This window comes from Pongo pygmaeus, chromosome 3, assembly GCF_028885625.2.
Source record: "Pongo pygmaeus isolate AG05252 chromosome 3, NHGRI_mPonPyg2-v2.0_pri, whole genome shotgun sequence".
NCBI lineage: Eukaryota > Metazoa > Chordata > Mammalia > Primates > Hominidae > Pongo > Pongo pygmaeus.
In genome coordinates this window covers 82,213,150-82,226,754 of record NC_072376.2, presented here as the reverse complement: position 1 = coordinate 82,226,754, position 13,605 = coordinate 82,213,150, and the positions used below count along the sequence as shown (strand labels likewise).

The 13,605-nt window shown below is 35.1% G+C and overlaps 1 protein-coding gene across 1 annotated transcript; it reads right to left on the bottom strand.

Moving 5' to 3' along the window:
* Window positions 1-7,527: 7,527 nt before the first annotated feature.
* Window positions 7,528-13,118, bottom strand: HTN1 (histatin 1). Its single transcript, XM_063663161.1, has 5 exons — window positions 13,068-13,118; window positions 11,852-11,872; window positions 11,745-11,774; window positions 10,596-10,700; window positions 7,528-7,586 (listed from the first exon to the last, which is right to left on the bottom strand). The coding sequence occupies exons 1-4, from the start codon at window positions 13,116-13,118 to the stop codon at window positions 10,650-10,652; spliced, it is 153 nt and encodes a 50-aa protein (XP_063519231.1). The 3' UTR covers window positions 7,528-7,586; window positions 10,596-10,649.
* Between the last annotated feature and the right edge of the window lie 487 nt (window positions 13,119-13,605).

The following is a 13,605-nucleotide window of genomic DNA, read 5'->3' as shown; positions in this document are numbered from 1 at the left end:
TAGACAAATAACAAAATAAATGATACAAAAATTTTCCTGTATTATACAATAAGAAATGCAGGATGGTGATTCCCGAAAGAAGGGAAAAGAGTGAGATGAGCCCTATAATTATCTTACCTTATTATGAGGAAAAAATGTACAAACTGCAACAGAGAAAGGAAGCGTTTAAAGAGAATAAGCAATTCCATTGAATTGAAGAGATATAGTTGAGATTAGTGGATGGAAGCCTCTAAAATTAACACCTAATACTAAAGAGGAAAAGGTTTCAAAGATAGGAAGGAATTGCACAGGGAAGGAATTCTGGAGATCTAAAGAGGGTTATCTTTAATTATCTGCTGAGTTTTGATTAGCAGGAATGAATGCAAGAAAACTCTATGAGGCTGGGGAAAGAACATCAGAAAGAAGCAGATGGTATAATGCCTGGAGCACAAACAGGACTGGGAATAGATCATGTTACCATCAGCCAGAGTGGCAATACCTTGTAATATACATGGCATGGTTAGAATACTTAGAAAGGTATTGCTTGAGTAATGTGTTAAGTTTACCTATAAATAAATGAATTTTCTGCTCTGCATTTCCTAGTAAAGATTTAAAGCAAGTACCTAAAGTGAAAATTGTTTAAAAGCAACTTTACTATGACCTAGAACATAGCTCAATGATATTTAAAGGAATAAAAAAATTCAGGGCTCAAACAAGGTAATCACAAGGTCTGTCAGCCAATAAAGAATTACCAGGCATGTAACAAAGAAAGAAAACATGACTTGCAGTGGAGAAAAATAATCAATCAATATAAATAGTCCTAGAAGTGATACAAATGATAGAATTAGTAAACAATAATACAAATATGTGTTGTAACTATATTCTCTATGTTAAAATAGAGGGAGCATGAGTATATTTAAAAATACAATATCTGACATAAAAAGTACACAATTAACAGCATGCCAGATAATAGAGAAAAAAAGTTTTCTTTATTATCAGGATTTCAATGAACTGTAAAACAACCTTGAGTGTGTTAATACCTACAGATATAAACCAAAACTAAAATTGTAAGGAAGAAAATTGAAAATATAGGAATAAAAATGTCAAAAATAATAGAGAAAAACTAAGAAAACAACACAGGACTTAAATGAACTCTAAAACAACCTTCAGTGTGTTAATACCTACAGGTGTATACCAAAACTAAAATTGTAAGGCCCCTGACCATCTGAATGGACTCCACTCAGCAAGAACATTCCAAAGCTAACCTGAAAAACTAGTTCAGGCCATGATGGGAAGCAGAGGGTTAAACATGCCTCATTATACTCTCGTCCTTTTTGGAATTACTGATAGAACAGACTCTTTAAGTCTGATAAAAGGAACGTTTACAGTCTATTTTCTCCAAAGCCTGCTACATGGAAGTTTCACCTGCATGATAGAACCTTAGCTCCACATCCCCTTATCTTAACCCAGTCTTTTCTAAGTCTTTAGACAATAACCTAACTCTTTGACTCAATTGGCAATCAGACAATCGTTGAATCTATCTATGACTTGGAAGCCCCTGCTTCCAGTTGTCCCACCTTTCTGGACAAAACCAATGTATAACATATCTTACATGTATTTGATTAATGTCTCATGTCTCCCTAAAATGTATAAAACTAAGCTGTACCCTGACTGCCTTGGGGACACGTTCTCAGGATCTCCTATGGTCGGTGTCAAAGGCCATTGGTCACTCATTTTTGACTCAGAATAAATCTCTTCAAATATTTTACAGAGTTTGATTCTTTTTGTGAACAATAATTTGTTGCCTGAACATGTGGGGCCTCAGAGAAGACTCAGGACCCTGAAGGAGTTGCCCAAACTTGGAGCTAGGGTAGAAGCAGGGGCCCATTGAAAGCCTCCCTGCCTTTGAGCTTCTCCTCTAGTGAAACTGGCGAGTCCTCCTGAGCCCTGAACGTCCCTTTGGTTGAGGGTCCTTGATTTATTCTGAGCTGCATTTTTTTTCCTCCTAGGAAGTTGTTTAGGATCCTAGTTCTATTTGAGAGGTGCATTTATTTTTTATTTTATTTATTTTTTTTTTTGAGACGGAGTTTCGCTTTTTTTGCCCAGGCTGGAGTGCAATGGCGCGATCTCGGCTCACCGCAACCTCCGCCTCCCGGGTTCAAGAGATTCTCCTAGAGAGGTGCATTCTAAAGGATCTTTTCCATTGCCTTTTTTTTAAAGACAAGGAGAATAACCTCCTTTTGGGCAACCTGTTTGGTTTCCAGGTCAGAGAGGTACATTCTAAAGGGTCTTCTCCGTTGCTTTTTCTCCCAAATTAGCACAATTGTCTTGTCTGCATGTTCGTGTGAGGAACTGAACTGTTGTTTTCCTAGATAAATGAGAGGCCGAGTTTTCTCAGTTCCGAAGAGAAAGGGAATTTTGCTCCTCCCAGCCAAAAGGTGCTCCTGGGTGACCAGAAGCCAAGTGAGAGTATCTGGGGGGTTGACCTCCTGTGATGTGCAGCAGCAGCCCTGCGGGGAACCCCCAACAACTTTAGTTTAAAAAGACTCATTAAGGAAATGTATATGGGAGCTGGTCACTCCATGTTTTGAAGCTTCTTGGTGGTAGGAGACCTCTGAAGAGAGAAACCAAGGCATGTAAGAGGGCGGAAATGACTCAGTGGTGAAACACCGTGGAGTCCCACCCACTATCAAGACAGGTCAATCCACTATACTAAACTTGTCATATAATTTAGAATCTAAGGTTATATTAAAAAATAGATGTTAATTAAATGTCTGGGTAATTTCCAATTTTAAAAATACAGAAAAACATTTTAAACAGTGTTTTTTTATTAAGAGGTAAATATTTTTTGTCTAATTCAAAGGTTATTTAGAGATATATAAAATGAAGTAAAAGGAACCAGAAAATAAGAGAAATGTAAGGAAAGTTGTAGATATAAAAAGGCACTTTTGGTAAGAAGAAAAATGTTAATAGAAATTTAACTTTATGTTAGTAATAATCTTATATTGTGAATTTTTTCTTCTAAAATAATAAGGCTGATTGTTCAAGAAACGTTTCTTTTTGCAATTCTTCAGATTGATATCCCAGAAGTTTGGTGCTTTCTCTGTTTTGAAAAGGCCTGAGATGGTAGATAACTCTCCTTCACCTTTTGTTGGCTCCTATAACATTTCTTTATTAATAATCTAAAGTAAGTGAGAGAATTTTTTCAAAACAGCCAAATGAAAAATCTTTTGGATTGGCCTTTGTATGTCTATTACATTTATATATTTGTATGTGTCACATGGAAGTGATATTTCACTACCAAATTATTTGAAAAAGCTCTAATCTATTGGCTTAAAGAAAAGTCAGTGCTTAGAAGGCTAATAGAGGCTAACTCAGATACCTTTTATTTCACGTGACTTGGGTAATCTTTGGTAAGATTACTTTGGTAAATTTAATCTCAAAATTCTCTCCAGTAATTTAAAATCTTAAAGTCATGATTTGTTAAATTAAGTAATCTCAGTTTTTTCACTGGGAATTGGGTTACTAAGAGTTAAAATAGAAGAGTGAAAGGTGTTTCTGATGAAGTTTATAAAACACAAAGACGTATTTTTTTGCTAAAGAAAAGTGTATTTTTTTCTTGTTTAAAGACTATTTAAGAGTCATTTTTAAATGAAGGAAATATTATACAGAAAAAACTAAATGGATTAAGAGAAAATGAAAAGATAGGGAATGAGAAACCTTGACTCTTGGGTGACCGTGCGGTTGCCCATCTTCAGGAGCTGCAGCTGGGCTAGATTCAGTTACTAAAGATAAAAGTTACCAGTGGAATTTAGAGATGCATCATATCCATACTCTCAGGGAATTAGTTCACCCAGTGCATGAGGAAATGCAAACTAATAAGAAAAACATAAAATATTCAATCACTTGCTTATTGTTATCTATAAATAGCTAAAATGAAAGTAAAAGAGTGCTGAGTTGGGTCTTCAGGCTAGACCAAGCTCAGATATGGGAATGTCTCAGCTCAGGCCACTAACCTCAAAGCTACCCAAAAGAAAACTATTAACCCAGAGCAACAAAAAGTTACCTCTGAGACTGTGGTTACTAAAAGAATAGTCAATGTGGGGGAAAGGCAAAATCAAGTAAGTACAAAATCCAGAGGGTATGATTGCATTTTGTAAATTGGTATCATCTCCTTCATGATAAATCTTTATGATAATGGATTGTAAAAATAAGTACTTTAAGGACAGTATCCTTAATTTTAAATGCTACAGAATGAAAAAGTATGTTTGGGTTAATTCAGGCTCCACAGCTCACTGTTAAAGAATTGTTGACGAGTATATGTGATCCATATGCACAGGAGGTCATTCCAGAAAGAATGACCAGCCTAGTGGACTGGATAAACACTACTGTAAGGTCTGCTTTTCCTGAGAAGGAGACTGCCCAATTCTCCCTATAAAATGCCAAGTGCAGCACCCAGATGAAGCAGCTGATATGCTTCATATGCAAGCCATGTGGGACTGGCTTCATGATAGCTGGCATATTCACCCACTGAATATCCCTATTATCCAGTCATGGTAAATGCTGGGGTTAAGAGGGCTCGTTTTACGTGGGCACTCAAGGTGACATTACTCCTGCAGAATCATACAACTGTTTGAGAAGACTTATCATGAAGGACTTTGCTGTCCCTCATGAGTCTTACAAATTATTAATAAAACATCAGGATATGGCTGGGCACAGTGGCTCACGCCTGTAATCCCAGCACTTTAGGAGGCCGAGGTGGGCAGATCATCTGAGGTCAGGAGTTCGAGACCAGCCTGGCCAACACAGTGAAACCCTGACTCCACCAAAAAACAAAACAAAACAAAACAGAAAAACAAAAACAAAAAACAAAACAAAACAAAACAAAAAACAAAAATTAGCCAGGTGTGGCGGTGGGCACCTGTAATCCCAGCCACGCAGGAGGCTGAGGCAGGAGAATCGCCTGAACCCGGGAGGTGGAGGTTGCAGTGAGCCAAGATCATGCCATTGCACTCCAGCCTGTGTGACAAGAGTGAAACTCTGTCTCAAACAACAACAACAAGCAAGCAAACAAAAAGCATTAGGATAAGAAGTAAATGCAGTAAATGGAACTTGGAACCAAAAGCCATGCAAGAAATCAATGAAACCAAAAGTTAGTTTTTTCAAACGATAAATGAGATCAATAGACTGCCGGCTAGATTAATTAGAAAAAATAAAAGACAAGATTCAAATAAGAACCAACAGAAATGACATAGGTGACTTTACAACTGAGTCCACAGAATTGCAAAGATCCTTAGAGATAATTATGAACACTTCTATGCACACAACTAGTAAACCAAGCAGAAATGAATAAGTTCCTAGAAAAAGACAATCTCTCAAGACTGAACCAGGAAGAAATGGATACCTGGAACAGACAAATATTGAGTTTAATTATTGAGTCAGTAATTCAAAACCTACCAATCAAAAAAAAAAAAAAAAAAAAAAAGCCCCGGACCACATGGATTCACAGCTTAATTCTACCAGACATACTGAGAGCTGGTATCAATTATACTAAAGCTTTTCCAAAAAATTGAGGGGAGAGATTCCTCCCTAACTCATCTGTTAAGCCAGAATCACTGCAATTGCAAAACCTGGCAAAGACACACACACACACACAAAAGAAAACTACAGACCAATATACTCGATGCACATAGATGCAAAATCTTCACCAAAATACTAGCAAACCAATACCAACAGCACACCGAAAAGTTAATTCATCATTGTCAAGCAGGCTTCATTCTAGAGATGCAAGATTGGTTCACCATACATAAATCAATAAATGTGATTTGCCACATAAGCAGAAGTAAAAGCAAAAACCATATAATCTTAACAGATGCAGAAAGAGCTTTTGATAAAACTCAACGTTCCTTCATGATAAAAACCCTTAACGATCTAGACATCGAAGGAACATATCTCGAAATAAGAAGAACTAGCTGTGACAAACCCACAGCCATCATCATGCTGAATGGGCAAAAACTAGAAGCATTCACCTTGAGAACTAGAGCAAGACAAGGATGTCCAATCACACCACTCCTATTCAACATAATATTGAAAGAAATAGAAAGAGCTATCAACAAGATACAGTAATAAAAAACTAGGAAAAGTGGAAGTCAAATTCTCTCTCTTCATGGAAATTTGATTCAATACCTATAAAACCCTAAAGGCTCCACCAAAAACTCCTGGAACTGATAAACCACTTCAGTACAGTTTCAGGAAACAAAATTAATGGACACAGATCAGTAGCATTTCTATTCATGAATCATATGCAAGGTGCCAAATCAAGAACACAATCTCATTTACAATAGTCACACACACAAAAAATAAAAACCTATAAATACATCTAACCAAGGAGATGAAAGATTTCTACAGGGAGAACTACAAAACATTGTTGAAAGAATTCACAGAAGACACAAACAAATGGAAAACATTCCATGCTCATGGATTAGAAGAATCAATATCATTAAAATGGCTACATTGTCCAAAACAATATACAGATTCAATGCCACTCCTATGAAATTACCGTCATTTTACACAAGAGTGGAAAAACTATTCTACAACTCATACGTAACCAAAAATTCACAATGGATTTGTACTTGTTATTTCTCCTGCTTGAAAATGTCTTTCTTCATGCTCACTCTCATATTTAAATTATATCTTTTCTAAAAGGTCACCTATACCAGAGAGGTTATCCTTGACTATCCTACTTTAAGCTGCCTCTATATCCTGGTCCTGCTTTATACTTCTTTAGCACACTTATTATTGCCTAAGTCGTGTGTTATTTGTTTACTTTTTGTCTGCATCTCCCAATTGCAATGTAAAAGCTCTGACAACAGGGATCTGACTCTTTTTCTGTGACTGCAGCATCTAGAACAATATCTGACAGCTGGTATCACTCAATAAATTTTTGTTCAATGGCTATATTGACATACCGATAGAGAGCATTGGATGGTTTGTGTTCTGAGTGCCTGCCTACTGCTGTGGAGCGACATGGGGGTTATCTTCTGGACTGTAGGGCCTGAGATAAGAAATCTGGGAATGTACAAGGCTAAGAAATGTGCTGTGGCAAAGGACAACAGAGACAAATCAAATGTTCGCATCAGTAGGTCTAGTAATCTAGATGTGATTGAGGACCATGTTTGTAAGACAAAATGAATATAACATGCTAAATTAAAAATAATCATTTCAAAAGAGCTATGGTATAAAGTACTACAGTCAGTGCTACTCAAACTGGGAAAGTGAAGTGAAGAAAGAAATCTTTATATATGTAAATATAAAAAAGAGAAATAAAGAACATACACATAATAATGTGCTTGAAATTTATTGCTTTTGGAGAGGAATGAATTTCTATTACTCAGAAACAGCAGTGAACACAGCTTAACAGTTTAAATTGCAAGTATCTAATCAAACGATAATTAGAAAGGGAAGTATCCTGAAACGCAGAATTCACTAAATCATGGTCTTTCTTTTATTCTCCATTGCCTTATGATAATTCTTCAAAAAGCAGTGGTAGTGTGATGCAGTACGATGAATAAGAATAAATGAGTAAAAAGTGAATTTGCCAGTCAAACCTGTGAAGAAAAAGAAAATAACACTTTATCTCCAAAATGGATACTCCTGTAAATAAATTTATACTCTTGCTGGCAGAAAGTATGTATTTATAGATAGTTTTATTTATTATAATGCAGGGACCAAAATACTATTTGATATAGAGTAGACAATTAAATACTCATTAAGTGGGTATCAGAATAAATAAAATTTATCATTCAGCATCTGCAATTTAAATTTAATTTTTTCTTGAGGTTTTCCATCATCATCTTATTTTATTCTCCCACTTAAATATAGCCTACAGATTTTATCTATCTCCCCCAAATAATATTTTAAATATATCCTCCCCTGATTAAATGTCATCAGCAATTATGTAACACCTGGAGGATCAAGATCAGGCTTTTTCTGATATCACAAAGAGAAGGAATTCAATATGAATAAAATGTCCCAATACATTAAAAAATATTTGACACCTTTTGAACTATTTCAGCTTTGAATTGTTGAATAGTACTCTTTTATCTCCAAAATATTGCTTTATTTTGAAGTGTAATCTTTAGTATCTCATAGATTTTGGAACATTTTATGCTGTGAATATAGATAAATAAAACTGACTTTATGAAAAGGAAATTGTTACCATTTTCTATTTCCTTGAAAATTCCTATCTCCTTGTTGATGTTATATTAGTAATTCCTATAGCAATTGCTCATTAGAGTTACCTAGGCATAAAATGTAAATTTTTTATGAGTTCCCAGATGGTGGTTGTGCAACTTCTTCAAAGATTTCATTTTAGGACAGAAAACTTCAAATAACATCCATGTACAAAGTTAGTGGCAGAGAAGCCTATGGCCACAACCATACACCTTCCAGAACAAGGGCTTCTATATATTGTCTCTCAATAGTCTTTAGAACTCTATAAAAAGCTTAAGTAGTATCATAATATGTATTTGTCGATTAGAAAACTGAGGTATGGAGAAGATTAGGAATAGTTCAATGTCATGAAACTAGTTGTCAGGGTCAGGATACAAATGTTAAGGGTTCCCCTACCCAGAACTCAGCGTCTTAACACTAGTGAACAGAAGCTTTCCCTAGGAGGCATTTTTATGTTATTTCATTTTATTTATTTTTTTTACTTTAAGTTCTAGAATACATGTGCAGAACATGCAAGTTTGTTACATAGGTATATGTGTGCCATGGTGGTTTGCTGCACCTATTGATCAGTCCTCTAAGTTACCTTCCCTTACCCTCTACCCTCTATCCCTGGTTTGTGTTGTTCCCTCCCTGTCTCCATGTGTTCTCACTGTTCAGCTCCCACTTATGAGTGAGACCTTGTGCTGTTTCCTTACTGTTCCTGTGTTAGTTTGCTGAGGATGATGGCTTCCAACTTCATCCATGTCCCTGCAAAGGACAGGATCTCATTCCTTTGTATGGCTGCATAGTACTCCATGGTGTATATGTACCACATTTTCTTTATCCAGTCTATCATTAATGGTCATTTGGGTTGGTTCCATGTCTTTGCTATTGTAAATAGTGCTGCAATAAACATATGTAGGCATATGTCTTTATAGTAGAATGATTTACATTCCTTTGGGTATATACCCAGTCATGGGATTGCTGCATCAAATGGTATTTCTGGTTCTAGATCCTTGAGGAATCACCATACTGTCTTCCACAATGGTTGAACTAATTTACATTCTCACACACAGTGTAAAAGTGTTCTTGTCTCTCCACAGCATCACCTGCATCTATTGTTTCTTGACTTTTTAATAATCACCATTCTGACTGGTAGTGAGATGGTATCTCATTGTGATTTTTATTTGCATTTCTCTAATGATCAGTGATGATAAGCTTTTTTTCATGTTTGTTGGCTGCATGAATGTCTTCTTCTGAGAACTATCTGTTCATGTCCTTTGCCCATTTTTAGATGGGGTTGTTTGTTTTTGTCTTGTAAATTTGTTTAAGTTCCTTGTAGATTCTGGATATTAGAGCTTGACAGATGAGTAGATTGCAAACATTTTCTCCCATTCTCTAGGTTGCCTGTTCACTCTGATGATAGTTTCTTTTGCTGTGCAGAAGCTCTTTAGTTTAATTAGATCCCATTTGTCAATTTTGGCTTTTGTTGCAATTGCTTTTGGTGTTTTAGACATGAAGTCTTTGCCAACGGCTGTCCTGAATGGTATCACCTAAGTTTTCTTCTCAGGTGTTCATGGTTTGGGGTATTACATTTAAGTTTTTAATCTGTCCTGAGTTAATTTTTGTATAAGGTGTAAGGAAGGGGTCCAGTTTTGGTTTTCTGCATATGGCTACCTAGTTTTCTCAGCATCATTTATTAAATAGGAGATCCTTTCCCGATTACTTGTTTTTGTCAGGTTTGTTGAATATCAGATGGCAAGCAGAGACCCAAATCATGAATGAACTCCCATTCACAATTGCTACAAAGAGAATAAAATACCTAGAAATATAGCTAACAAAGAATGTGAAGGACCTCTTCAAGGAGAACTACAAACCACTGCTCAAGGAAATAAGAAAGGACACAAACAAATGGAAAAACATTCCATTCTCATGGATAAGAAAAATCATTATCATGAAAATGGCCATACTGACCAAAGTAATTTATAGATTCAATGCTATTCCCATCAAATGACCATTGCCATTCTTCACAGAATTAGAAATAAGTACTTTAAATTTCATATGGATCCAAAGCAAAGCTCATATACCCAAGACAATTGTAAGCAAAAGAACAAAGCTGAAGGCATCACACTACCTGACTTCAAACTATACTACAAAGCTACAGCTACCAAAACAGCATGGTACTGGTACCAAAGCAGACATAGACCAATGGAACAGAACAGAGACCTCTGAAATAACACCACACATCTACAGCTTCAGAAGCATTTATATAAATGAATACACTTCAAGGAGCTAACCCATGCTACATTTCTTAAACTGGAATGGTTGTTAGCTTATGGCTTTTTTTTTTTAAAACTGTCAATGTTGACACTTCTAGAAAAAACAAGTAACTAGAGTCAGCTTACCTCTATAATCATGCCCCATGATTACTAAGGATATCAATTGTCATACAGATAATTTCATCTATAGTCTCCATAAAATGGAAATTCTCGATGTGAATGATGCTTTTCCTGCATACACACAAAAGGAAAGAGCAAATTGCAGAGAATGGAGAATGGCAGTACAAGTGTTTCTCAAAAACTGTCATTAAAAGCTTAGATTGTTAAAGTTGTTAAGACCTTGTATTTTATTTACATACATGTTTTCAAACTTTTACATTTTTCTTTTTTATCAGAAAAATGTTTAAAAGTAGGTAAAAATGATAAAGTATTTACTGTTTGTTGATGTTTTTGTGAAAATAGTACAGGTGGAAACACTGATTATAGGTAACCTCTCTAACCAGGGTTCAAATCTTCTTTAAAATATTACCTCCAAGCTACTATTTTGCTCACTATTGAGTATTATGGAAAGGATTAAGTTACTGTTTCCAACTTAGGTGGTGCTTCTTAATGTCATTCCTTTAGTGATCTTACTTTCCTTTAAACTCCTACATTCTTTCATACCCACTGTTGTTAACACAAACAGTCTTCATCCATTCTTATACATCTTTTTACTTGGTGCTTTTTTAACATGCATACTTGCTATGTTAGTAAGGAGAACTTTAGAACTCAGATTCATATTGATATTACAGGTCAAAATAATATGAGACTTTATATACATACAGTGAGAAAAATGTTAGAGAAATACAATTTTCTGTCTAATTTAGCAGCCAGTTTAATTTAAAGACTGTATCATTCTCAAAAATTCAGAAGGTAGAAACTTACCACATTACATGAGTAGCCTCTATGCTTTATTAAGCATATGTTATACTTAATAGAATTAGGATTTCAACCATTCTTTAGGTCAATGTAATTATTTACAGGACAAAGATAAGTTCTCAGAGAATAATTGACAATTGACTTATTTCAGGTGGAACTGAGTTTCTGTTGAAATGCTTTTAGGACACAAGATATTTGTGACTTTTTGCCTTTGCATCATAAATAAATGAAATCAATGTGCACTTTAGCAATTAATGATATAGATATATTTGAGAGACAACTATTGATTCTTCTAGGAGAATAAATAGTCAGAGAGGAAAACTTATTTAGAGTGCACATTATCGGAAGAACACTTACATGGAATTTTCTTCTATACCCATGATGTCTCTATGAAATAAAAAAAAAGATTAAAAATTCAATATATGATTAATTATCAAGTTTTCCAGTAAATGAAAATGTCTTACCTTTTCATGTGAATCAGCTCTCTTGGAAAAAAAGAAAATGAGAAAATAATTAATATTTTAATTTTATAATTCAAGAGTAAGTATAAATATTGACTTAGCCACATTTACGATTAAACAGAATGGAGGCATTCTTTGGTTGATGACAGACTAAATTAGTTATTTTAGCTTTATGACATCTTTAAAATGAGTGAGGGGTAAATGCTATAATTAATGTGCTATATTCAAATATCAACTCATTTTGGTTTATATATCTTTTTTATGTAAGGCAGGAAAAGTCTATAACTGGTGAATAAGAGAGTAGAAACTGAAAAATGAAACACTGGATTGTTTTTTATATGAATATGTTCTATGTAGCTCAAAAGCTACCAACATACAAATATTTTATTTGCTGATAGAGACAGGCATTATGCTTTACTCTGTTCTTCTTATTTCTTTATTTTTCTGCTTCTATCCTTTTATAATAAAATCACGTGATAAACTGTGATATCATAACCAATTCAGTTTTTGAAACATTCATTAGAATTTAATGGATAGTTTGGAGTATTATTATTCTTTTGTGACCAATTTTCTATTAACTATATAGAAAGAGGAGGAGGAGGAGGAGGAAGAGGAGGTGGAAGTAGAGAAGGAGAAAGAGCTCCAGAGAGATCAAGTGCTTTTCCTACTAATACACAGTAGTAAATGACAATAGAGCTGGGAACTCATGACACTTAATAAATATAGAGATTTGTTTTATGGTTGAAAATAAGCAGCTTTATTTTAGGAAGAATTAAACAATTGTATGCTGACTTTAAGAGTTATGTTGTGCAATAAATGACTTGAAAATTCCTATTTTGACACCCTCTAATACTTGGGTTCCACTGAAGTGCACCTTGTTCTTTCCTCAGATTTCTAACTTCAGATGGTCTAGAGCTTTTCACATTTAAAGATACTTTCACAGATCTCAGTTCCACATATTTAAAAAGCTTGCTAAATTTTCTTTACTTTTACATTCAAGTAATTGTACTTGAGTGTTTGTAGGTATGTAATGAATATCTATTCCAAGTCCTTAAATAACTTAAATAAGTTAATTCAAATAAACTCCTTGTAGGGAAATAGTAAAGCTTATAAAGCTGAATTGAGGTCAACATGAGTATATGCCAGAACACAAGGAATAGGAGAGACACTTGGGATAAGTACTGAGAATGTAGTCTTTAAAATTTCCAGATATACTTACAGTCATGGAAATCATGAGAGCCAAGATTAAAGCAAAGACAAAAAACTTCATAGTTGGCTGAGTCCTATAAAATCATATATGAAAAATCAGTAATCACATTCTTTCATGCATTCATTCATCAAACTTCTACTGATGACACTATGCTTCAAAGCACTGGGAGACATGCTCTGTTTTCCAGGCTGGAGTGCAGGGGCATGAGCACAGATCACTGCAGCCTGGACCACCTGGGCTCAAGCCATCCTCCCACCTTAGCCTCCCTAGTCCCACTTGTAGCTGGAACTACAAGTGTGTGCCACCATGCCCAGTGAAGTTTATCTTTCTTTTTTTTTTTTTGTAGAGAATGTTTTTAGTCTCACTATGTTTCCCAGGCAGTTCTGAAACTCCTGGGCTCTAGGAATCTTCCTGCCTTGTCTTTTCAAAATGCTTGTATTACAGGTGTGAGCCCCAGGCATGGCCTCATGAATTGATAAGTAAAGGTGAGTGCTCTGATTTGGAAATATTAATATGCTAATGAAACACACAAATGGACATCTTAAAC